Genomic DNA, 12153 nt, shown 5'->3' on the forward strand with positions numbered 1-12153 from the left:
TTTAAAATACAAAGTACGTGAGAGGGGGAGAAAAATCATTTATGTGTAGCATTTATGTACAATAATAAACAGAAAAGAAAAACACAAGGGCTGGAGGTACATTGAAAATGTGAGAATGTCTTGTTATTTCCATATTCAGAAAACTTTGTAAAAAAGGAAATAAAGTAGTGAAATGTTTTTTCTTATTTGACATATGTGGACATACCAAGATTTTATCTTAACTTAAACAATACCTTTAGATAAAGATGATATAATTGACTTTGCATTAATGTATTCAATGAAAAATTAACATATATGACATTCCCACCTATGGGAAAAGAAAGGACATCCTTGGCTGGCATTGCCCCCTCACTTTGGTGTTTCCAATAACTGTCTAGCAATTTCGGACATCGACAGGTATAGTTGTGCTTGAAAGTTTGTGAACCCTTTAGAATTTTCTATATTTCTGCATAAATATGACCTAAAACATCGTCAGACTTTCATTGAAGTCCTTAAAGTAGATAAAGAGAAACCAGTTAAACAAATGAGACAAAAATATTACACTTGGTCATTTATTTATTGAGGAAAATGAGCGAATATTACATTACGTTTTTCCTTCATGTGAAGTTCTTTCAGCTGTATGATTTTTGAGGGGTGTGTGTACAACTTATTTCAAATCACCTCAGAGCATTTTGATGAGTTTAAGTGCCTGTATTTATCAAGCACCTCAGAGTAGGACATTGGTCCTAACTGGCTCAAAATTCACCGAATGATGCAATGTTGGTCCTACACTTAGGAGTAAAAGTATTTTAGCAATTTTCCTAATTTAGGAAACTACTCCTAACTTCACTGGGATTTAGGAAATAGCACAAGAATAGCTGTGGTTAGTAACAGTAAGTGTCACATTATGAGGCATTTCCCGATGCCATAATAGCGGGAAGGCGATTCATCTGAAAGTACGGCCACTGATCATCCATCCATCCATCCATCTATCTATTTTCCATCCATCCATCTATTTTTTGGAAGCTGGACCCCATCTTAGCAACCATAGGGTGCAAGGCAGGAACAATCCTTTGAGTATTCATCGTTAAATAAACATGCCAGATGTTGGGCTTTGCTTTCATTGGGTATGTGTGCTTATTACAGTATTATTGTTTATGTTGTTGCAAGTGGTAACACTTAGAGCAATATGCAACCTTCCTGTGTTTTTCTTCTTCTTTTAATACTACTTGAATATTATTATTGTTACTATTATTATTATTATTATCTTTGTGGTGCAACCTTCATTTTCAACCATGCACTCTCACTCCTAACTGGGTGAAGGTGTAAGATGCTTATGTCGGACTCTGAGGTAGGACAAATTTTTATTCTATTCAGACTTTGTAGTTTAATTCCTAGGAGTAATTCTGAGACACTTGATAAATATGTGCCCAGATCTGGACTTTGACTTGACCCGCCATTTCTTTCTTTTCAGCCCATTCCTTGTTGGATTTACTGGTATGTTTAAGATCAATGTAATGTGACAAGGTCCATTTTCAGTTGAGCTTAAATCTTATGACAGATAGTCTCACATTATCCTCTTTCACTCTCCGGTACAATGAAGAATTCATAGTGGATTCATACCCAGGCCCTAATGCAGCAAAGCAACCCCAAATCAGAACATTTCCACCTTTGTGCTTTACTGTTAGTATCAGGTGCTTCTGGTTAAATGCTGTCTTTGATTTTCGCCAAATATGTTTCTGGTACTGCAGCCATTACCTCTCCCTTTGTCTCATCTGTCCAGAGTACATTTCTCCCGAAGTCCTGGAGTTTGCTTAGGTGTTCATCGACAAACTTTAGTCCTGTCCTGATGTTCTTTCTGGACAGCAAATGTTTCCTCCTGTCACACCTCCCATGTAGATCTAATTTGTGCACCCTCTTTGTAATGGTAGACTCGTGAACTTTGACGGCAACAGCTACCTAGAGGTCCTGTGATGAAATTCTAGGGTTCTCAGCATTTTGTGTTCTGCTCTCAGGCCGAATTTGTAGTAGGGCCTAGACTGGATAAGGTGGCAGTTGTTTTAAATGTTCTCCACTTGTAGATGATCTTCTGGACTGAGTGGAAAGGTTTATTTCCAAATGTTTGGAGATCTTTTTATATCCCCTCCCAAACTCAGACATCTATAACAAGTTTTCAATCTCTGCATGGTGATAACACACACTTCAAAAACAGCAACCAAACTAAATGTCTGAGGTTTCATCCTCTGTTCTAATCATTTGCACTTTATCTGCTGCACTGGATTGCAGTTAGATATAGGTGTGTACTGACTCCTTCCACATGCAAAATTTGCATTTACTTAAATTATACAATAGACTACAAAACAGAAATATGGCATGATGTCTGCTATGTCGACTTTATCTATAGAGGTTGGGAGCATGTGCTGATAGCACATTGTCACACCCACTATATGATGAACCATCTGGATTTTTTTTTTTTTTTTTACAGTGGTTGGAGTTCCTCCCAAGGTTTCCCTGTAAGATGGAGGAACTGCTTGCAGGGCTGGATGCAGGTTAACGTCACACCCAGGATGGAGCGACTACAGGTTAAGGGCCCAACAGAGTAAGAGTCACTACTGCCGTTTATGGGATTCGAATTGGCCACCTTCCGATTACAGGCGCAGATCCCTAGTCTAAGAGCCATGACTCCGTCCTAAAGATACCGTTTAAATGAACATCTTGATATGTCCACATGTGTTAAAGAAGAAAAAGCATTTTATGGGGTGTACTTACTTTTTTACATGTAAGTGTGTGATACAATCTGAAATAATCAAAAAAATCTTGGTGTGTACCTTGTGGAAGCGAGAAGAATTTCAGGAGCACGGTACCATCGGGTGGCTACATATTCTGTTAGCTCAGGGTTTCCTGCATCCTCTTGGATTTGGCAGAGTGAGCGAGCCAAACCAAAGTCACACAGTTTCACAAAACAGTCTGTGTCAAGCAAGATATTCGAAGGCTGCAGGAAAAGAACAAAGACAATCAATAAATAGCAACAGAATAGGGAGCTAAAGCAGAACCAGGAATGAATATAGGAAAACTTTTGAAAAATACAAGTCATTCAGCTCGACATACTGTAGCTTGGCATTTCACAAGTTTTTCAAAATACCAACAAGTCAAAATTTTAAAGTTTATAACATACAAAATATCTGCATTAACCAAATACTTGGTAATTTATTCCTTGTATCTACCCTTTTCTGTGAGAAGGAACACATCCTAACAATTGTGCAAAATTTATTGTTAATAAGCTTCTATCCATGTCTCTGTATTTTTATTGAATAACTATTTTTTCAAATAACAGCTTGCTAACTTAATTGTGCTACATAATTTTACATTTATCATTTATTATTTTATACTTTCTTGTAGCTTAAAATGAAAAGATTCAACTCCTTCACTCAGTCCTAAAATCTCTTAAATAGCTCTACTCAAGGGAATAGTTTTAAGTTCTGTAATTGTCCAATTACACCTACTATTACCTTTCCTATATGTAAACATTTACATTAATATTTATTTGCAACATGTCTGTCCTAGGATGAATTCTGTCCAGAACCATCTACAGTACTGTATAATGATTTTGTGTAGTGAGACGGTAAAGAAAATGACACCTTTTATTAGAACACTCTAAACGAGAACAGGCCATTCAGCCCAACAAAGCTTGCCAGTCCTATCCACTTATTTCTTTAAAAAAACATCAAGTCGAGTTTTGAAAGTCCCTAAAGTTTTACTGTCTACCACACTACTTGGTAGCTTATTCCAAGTGTCTATCGTTCTTTGTATAAAGAACAACTTCCTAATATTTGTGCAAAATTTACCCTTAACAAGTTTCCAACTGCGTCCCCGTGTTATTGATGAACTCATTTTGAAATAACAGTCTCGATACACTGGACTAATTCCCTTTATAATTTTAAACACTTCAATCATGTCACCTTATAATTTTCTTTTGCTTAAACTGTAAAGGCTCAGCTCTTTTAATCTTTCTTCATAATTCAACCCCTGTAGTCCTGAATCAGCCTAGTCGCTCTTCTCTGGATCTTTTCTAGTGCTGCTATGTCTTTTTTGTAGCCTGGAGACCAAAACTGCACTCAGGACTCCAGATGAGGCCTCACCAGTGTGTTATAAAGGTTAAGCAGAACTTTCTGTGACTTGTACTCCACACATCAAGGCGCTATATAACCTGACATTCTGTTAGCCTTCTTAATGGCTTCTGAACATTGTCTGGAAGTCAATAGCTTAGAGTCCACTATGACTCCTAAATCCTTCTCATAAGCTGCATTCTCGATTTTCTGGCTGCCTATGGTGTATTCAAACCTAACATTTTTACTTCCTATGTGTAATACTTTACATTTACTAACATTACTGCTGCTGGAGTATGTGAATGTCCCCTTGGGATTAATAAAATATCTATCTATCTATTAAATTTTATCTGCCACAAATCTGCCCAAGCCTGTGTGCTGTCCAAGTCCTTCTGTAATGATATGATCGATTCCAAATTATCTGCTAATCCACTTATCTTGGTATCATATTGGCTAACTAGAAAGATTACAATATGCAAGCTTTCGAGGCAACTCAGGCCCCTTCTTCATATCCATAATGGCTAACATGGTAGACCACCCTAGTACTGATTTTGTGAATATTGCTGTATATACTAAAGTTTTCAGTCTGTTAGGTTATTAATTAATTAATCAGTAGAAGCAGCTCCATAAAAATGTTCACTGAGAGACCCAATTGACAATTATGTTTTGCCATAACCTACTGTGTTATGTGTTTAACCCAGTTTTGAATAAATCTTTCCACAGTGTCCTGAATCCCTAGAATTTGATAGAAGTTTGGCAATGGGATACCTTACCATATGCATTTTAACAACCAAGAGAATAGTCTATCCACCACAATGATCAAAAGTTTTTGTTATATTTTCTTTACTAGGGTGGGGTAATTGTTTTTATTAAATCATTTGATTAATTTGAATTAATGTTCTAAAACAATATTCAAATGTGAACATTGTGATATATATAGTGTGAGGGACCAACGGGTGTCCCTGCCGAGATGGGTCCTGCTCCCTCTGGGCCAGGGGATCCAGAGCACAGCTGGGGAGCCGTGATATTCTCCTGCCGTGCTGCAGGAAGAGGCTGCAGCAGTAGCTACTCTGGGGTTGGCATTCTAGCAACCATGGAGCAACACCCGAGGTGGAATGAGAAACAGGGAAGGACAGTACAATGGGCGAGGACCTACTATGGGAAGTATGTCCCCCTTTACATGGGGTGGCATTCTGCCTGGGGGACCCCATTATGGACACCCATAATGCTTTCCAATGCTACTAGTCCAAGGTTCAAGCTATTACAATGCAGTAAATATACACAAGTCGTCTCCATCCATCCATTATCCAACCCGCTATATCCTAACACAGGGTCACGGGGGAAGTGAACCCGGGTCTCCTAACTACGAAGCAGCAGTGCTACCCACTGCGTCACCATGTCACCCTAGTTTCTGTTCACTGGAAAGTAAATTTACATGTCAGGCTAATAGAGAAGCAATGTTTTTGTGTGTCTCAATTTGGGTTTGAGCAATTTGAATTTTTTTCCTTGAAATCAAATAATAGAAAAAATAAGGTCATAAGAAAACAAAAGCTTTTGTTTACAAAAGGAAACTTGCTGAAGAAGTAATCTCCCAAGACACACACATACAGATTTACTGTAAATTTATCAGTGTCCAAAGTTCTGCGCATGGTGAGTGCCTTACAGGGACTGGTTCGAGAGGGTACAGTGTGGAGCGGGGCAGGGTGGCACCAATCATATGCTAATATTTCCTCTCCTGTTCTAGGGGACAAGGAAGTCTGGTCTATTGAGCAGTAACAGCACACCCACTACTGCAATACTTCTAATCCTGGGACTATAAAGATGCCCCAAATATGAAGTTGGACATCAGTTGAACATTTGATGCCGAAGAAAGCACAGCTGTGTTGTCCTCAAGAGCACTTCTAATTTTGAAAGGCTACTGGAAGGAATGGTCCTTCATTTTTCTTAGTTTTTTTCTCTTCATCAAATGTTACCACCATTAAATTAGAATTCCCAGGCTAAATCTTCTCACATTTCTGTTTGCTTTTGTTCCAAAATACAGATAAAGTTCAAAGTAGATTAAATTCTAATATGTCTTTCAATAGAGTTATTACAACAGTGATGATAATTTCAAAAGAAATATGAATGTAAAGTTCTTTTTACAAGCCTTAATGTTCATATTAGACACTGTACTCAATCTAGTAATACCAGCTTCACAATAATTAAGAGCTTAATAAAATGTTAAATTACTTTTGAGAAACTCCCCCTATCTTACCTTTTGGTCTCTGTGAATGACATTTCCTGAGTGTAGATATTTTGTGGCCTTCAGCAGCTGATACATGATATAGCGTTTATGAATATCTTTCAGCAAATTCCCCTTCTTTATCACTGCATGTAAATCAGTTTCTGGAATTCAAAAGATAGACATTTATGAAAAAATTCTTAATGTCAGAAAACATTTTCATTTACTAAGAGGAATAGACATTCTAAGGCAGTCCTTAATAAAGTGCATATGTTCAATGGAATACAGTCGATTCCTGTTAATCGAGACGTGATCATTTCGGTCCTAATAACCAGCTGGTCTGATTACACAAACATGCCCTATATATGTGCAACCAAGACAGGATGTGCTATAAGTAACATATTAAAATGTCATTATGACTTTTATTGTGCTGCACATGCATATGGCAAACGTAAAACAAGAACTACATACATGTACGGTTGCTTACAACTTTGTTTATTGAAAAAGAAATCTACAGATTCTTCGAAAACGATATACACGACACTCAGCATGCGAAGCACAATAAAAAATGTTACATTACCAAATTCCAGTCAATGTTTGAAGAACTTATCTAGTGTGATCTGACGCATTCTGTTTACGCACTGCACTTGTTTACGCTCGACTTCATGTCGCCGGCTACTAGACGGTCCGTTTTAGTAAAGAAAGGGCAGGCATGTTCACCCCCACTGGTTTGCACTTGGTACAAATTTTCCGACTTCCTGACCTTTGATAAAAGCATAAATTCTCCTGGGGAACCCAGGGATCCTCCCGATGTCACTGACCCGCTTTACATCCGCTTTCCGTGGGTGACTTGTGGCTTCTTTTTCTTATTCTCTGTCACATTCTTTGGTCCGATTAAACAGAATTTTGGTCCAAATAAGCGAACAATATTAGGCTTATGTAATATGATCCGTTTCAGTTCTTTAAGATTCGGTTTGAATAAGCGGCTGGTCCGATTAACCGGTGGTCCAATTAACCGGAATTGACTGTAGTATAGATATACTGAAAATTCTCCAGGCATTTAAGTATTTTATAATTAAATAAAAACATTTTGGGCATTAAAAAAACTATACTACATAATAAAATGTTTTGCTGGTCACAAATACTGTGTTTGCAGTAATGCTTAGTGCCTAAAGCACAGCTTTGCTCTCCACCATAAACTCACTGTGACCCAGAATAAGCCTATTCTCATATAACAGCACTCTAAAAAAATGTACTTTGCACTTGTTATTTGTAAGTTACATTGAATAAAAGGAGAGTCTAAATTTTAACACAATGAAGCTAACATAAATGAAGTCAAATTCTTTCAGTTAACAGATGACTTTGGATTCAATAAGAAGGACCTTGGAATATGAGAAGGATCTAGGAATCATGGTGGACTTGTCACTGTGTACATTCAGTCAGTTTACAGAAGCGATGAAGAAAACCAATAAGATGTGAGGTCATGTATAACAATGTGTAGGGTGCAAATCAAAATAGGTTATGCTTAAGTGATATAATGCACTTGTCAGACCTCACCTGGAGCACTATGTGCAGTTTTGGCCTCCAAATTACAAGAAAGATATAGCAGTGCCAGAAAAAGTCCAAAGAGTAACTAGGTTGATTCTGAAACTAAGGTGAGCCATGAGGAGAGATTAATGGAGCTGAATATTTGTATAAGACAACAGAAATGAAGAGGTGACATGATAGATTTTTTTTTTAAATTATGAACAGATTTAATACAATGGATCCAGGTTGTTACTTTATAATGAGTTCAATAAGAAGAAGGAGATACAGTGAGAAACTTGTTAAGGGTAAGTTTGGATAAACATTAGTAAGTTTTTCTTCACGTAGAGAACCATAGACACATCGAATAGATTACCAGATAGTATGGTAGACAGGAGGACTTTAGGGATATTCAACACTCAACTTGATGTTATTTTGGAAAAATACGGTGAGCAGAATTTTTGACTGTGTTGCGCTGAATGACCTGCTCTTAAGATACTATAACTATCACCACCCAGCATTTAACCTGTTTAGTCAACAGAAAAGTCAAAGTATTTATCCATCCATTATCCAACCCGCTATATCCACACTACAGGGTCACAGGGGTGTGCTGGCACCAATCCCAGCCAACACAGGGCGCAAGGCAGGAAACAAACCCAGGGCAGGGCGCCTGCCCACCACCGGGCACACACCCACACATCACACCGTGGGACGATTTAGAATCATTAATGCACCTAACCTGTATGTCTTTGGACTGTGGGAGGAAACCCACGCAGACACGGGGAGAACATGCAAACTTCACACAGGGAGGACCCGGGAAGCGAACCCGGGTCTCCTAACTGTGAGGCAGCAGCGCTACCCACTGCGCCACCCCAAAGTATTTAGCATTCTTAAAATATCAACCCAATGCAGGAGAAAAGAAATAAGACAGCAAAATTTTAATTAAAAGTTTTCTGAAACACTTTAAGAAACAGGCAAGTTGATTTGAAATCTCTGATTTCTTTCCCTTCAATATTTTTGAAGCCATAACAAATGTTACTGAATTAGAAGTTGTATTTACACTCTCAAGGTTCAGGATTTTTATTTAGTCATGTTCACACAAACAGATATAACATTTGTCTTCTTAGCTACTGTATATCCAATAACAGACAAATAAAATAAAACAGGTAGAGACAAGAATGGTTAAAACCTACACAGAAAGTCCAAAACTTTTACATTTCTTGAAAACCAGATTATCTGTTAACCACTTCTACCACTTTACCTAAAAATGGTTACATATGGGGCATCTCTGTGTGTGGGTTTCCTCCAATAGTCCAAAGACATGCAGGTTAGATGCACTGGCGATTCTAAATCGTCCCTGGTGTGTGCTTAGTGTGTGTGTGTGCGCGGCCTGTGGTGGGCTGGCGCCATGCCCAGGGTTTGTTTCCTGCCTTGTGCCCTGTGTTGGCTGGGATTGGTGCCAGCAGACTCCTGTGACACTGTAGTTAGGATACAGCAGGTTGTATAATGGCTGGCTGGCTGGTTACATATGATACACTTTTGGAATTGTTTTATTATCTCTGCTATTCCTTATTAAAATGACACTGGGAAAAAAGGAATTTCTGGAACGATTTGTGCAGTTTTCAAAGTGACTAACATCTCCGATTTACTGATGTTAAGTTCTGTGTGTAATGAGCGTCTGTCATCAGTTGAGATGATTTCCGTTTTTTTATTTTTATTTTTTTTAACATTGCCCTCTGACACACACTTCATCTACATCCCATTAACTTTAATTACATGTTTGGTAACCAGATCTGTAGTCACCCTGACCAAGCTCAATGACTTTCATGCACCATGTTGTCCCTGCACAGTTAAGTACTCAGCTTGGGTTTAGAAAATGGTGTGTGCTATGACATATTTGCAGGGATGAAAATAGTCTCAACTTTAAATGCCGGATTGCCTAACACTTAGTAGAACCATGATCCCTGTTTTTTAAATTCTTAACTGCTTTGATCCATAACTCCGGCAAATCTCCCAATTGAAATACCTGTGCAAAGAAGGTTAATTCATGGCATGTCTGGTCTGTAACTTTGGTAGGGGCATTGGTTATGAAGTGAAGTTGGACGAGATGACGTTGGAAATGAGAGGATGTCGTACTGACAGACCAGGGATTATGCAGCTCATTGATGTTATTATTTGACCTTAAATATACAGTTTACAGGCAAGGCACATCTTAGGTTCTGAATAGTGAAAATAAATATGTACGGAGAGTTTGTAAGGCATGCTGTTGTGTTTCAGTACAAAAGTTATTTACAGATTTAAAAATAATTGGCATAGTCTAAGCACGGAATACATTGGCCTCCCTAAATAGTCATCACTTATCTATATGAGAGAAATTGGAGAACAAAGTAGAAAGAGACTTCTGAAGAGTGAAATCTGAACACAGGTACTCTGTTGACATGGCATTAGTAGGAAAACAAAAAGACATTATTTCAAATCAAGAAGCCCAGAAAAGAAAAGGCTTGTGTTTAGTATCCAACACTGGGAGATAATGATTTCTTTTTTTAGGCAAAGGTTCTGTAACAAGTGAGAACAGACACCAAGTAGGAGAGGAAAAAAAAGTCTCATTTGTGTTTATTACCAGCCACTTATTCTGCTTTGTTGATTTTACATGTGTTTCTAACATGGGTTACCTATCTGAATCCGTAGGGGTAGGCCGAATACGGGCTCTAAATTTTGTGACAGTGTGCCTTGCAGAGTGTATTCCTGCTGAATGGGAGTTGCTGCTATTAAACTTCAATCTCTTTTTAACACAGTAGGTTTAGAAAATGGATGGTTTACATTTTTATGTACACAAACACACATGCACAAAACCATAAATAAATTGGCTAATAACGGAAGTTAAAACAGTATATCAGTTTGATATAACATTGATTTCCAAAATGCCATAGCAGTGTGACAACACATTAAGTGCAGTACACTGGTCACAGTACAGTTTGCAATGCTGGCTAGAAAGTCATCATGAATGTTAGTCAAGCCAAAAAAGCAGTATGCTCAATTTGGTTACATAAAGGTTAGTATGAGTTAGTCATCTGAAGAGGCTCTGTCTGTATATGTAGTATGCTGTATACCTCAAAGCGAAGAGGAAGACTCCACACTTTCAGCACCTTGGTCTGCTGTGGCTTTGTCATTTGAACTGTTATTTGAGAAGGTTAATATGTGCAATGAAGACAGACTAAAAGCACAGTTTATTGTGATACTGTGATATGCGTCACTGCAGTACTCCACATTGTTATTTTAAGCACTTAAGAAATAACATAAAAACATATGTTGATTTTATTTGATTGTTATAGAGGGGACTGGGCAGTCTCATGGTCTGGAATCCCTACAGATTTTATTTTTTTCTCCAGCCGTCTGGAGTTTTTTTTTTCTGTCCCCCCTGGCCATTGGACCTTACTCTTATTCTATGTTAATTAATGTTGACTTATTTTATTTTCTTACTGTGTCTTTTATTTTTCTATTCTTCATTATGTAAAGCACTTTGAGCTACTTTTTGTATGAAAATGTGCTATATAAATAAACGTTGTTGTTATTTTATAGACTTAAGAAATAAAAAATCAATGTATGTTTTTTCGCTACAACTAAGTTATTTATCAAAAGTTAAAAATAGTTATTGAGAAAAAGTTAATGTAATTTAAGTAGTATCTGCTCATTTAAATCATCACAATATACAGAAACTTGATTGCAATTTACATATAAACAAAATACAGGGAACAAATAGTAAAACATAATTGGCAAGCATGATTCAGGAAGGGTGGATTATTGGTATTGGTATTGTCCCAGAATTTGGGTATAGGTGCATCCCTAATCCAAAAATAAACATATAGATCTCCTTGTTGAAGTGGAGGTACTGCACATACCAATACAAAATAAAGAACAGCACCTTTTAAATTCTGGTATTTCTACATAAACTTGGTGGCCATTTTATCTGGCATATCTCCCTAGCACTGGCCACGACTCCCTTTTTACTCCAGAACAGCCTGAATTTCCCCAGCCATGGTTTCAATAAAGTGCTGGTCACCTTTTTTTTTGGTTTTTCTGATCCCACAGTTTCTAATTTTCTGCTACAAATTCATGCTACAAACCTCAGATTCCTCCTCATCCCCATTGTGTTCTCTTACGTTAAAATCTGGGGACTGTGCAGGTCGCTTGAGTAAACTTAAGTCACAGTCATGTTCATGAAACAAGCTTGAAGTGAGGTATGCTTTGTCACATGGTGCATTTATCAATCTGAAAAAGGGCAGACTGTGGCCACAAAGGAGATGCGCATGGTCAGACACAGTG

The 12153-nt window shown here is 37.7% G+C and overlaps 1 protein-coding gene across 2 annotated transcripts in view; it reads right to left on the reverse strand.

Annotated features, from left to right (window-relative positions):
* Positions 1-12153, reverse strand: part of mapk15 (mitogen-activated protein kinase 15) — a 65383-nt gene that overhangs the window by 17583 nt on the left and 35647 nt on the right. For both annotated transcript variants that reach the window (XM_039737177.1, XM_039737176.1), the window contains exons 5-6: positions 6340-6470; positions 2808-2971 (exon numbers count right to left, since the gene is read on the reverse strand). In XM_039737177.1, coding sequence (XP_039593111.1) covers positions 2808-2971; positions 6340-6470 — 295 coding nt within the window. The remainder of the gene's footprint in view (positions 1-2807; positions 2972-6339; positions 6471-12153) is intronic.

The sequence above is a fragment of the Polypterus senegalus genome, chromosome 15, assembly GCF_016835505.1.
Source record: "Polypterus senegalus isolate Bchr_013 chromosome 15, ASM1683550v1, whole genome shotgun sequence".
NCBI classification, from domain to species: Eukaryota; Metazoa; Chordata; class Cladistia; order Polypteriformes; family Polypteridae; genus Polypterus; species Polypterus senegalus.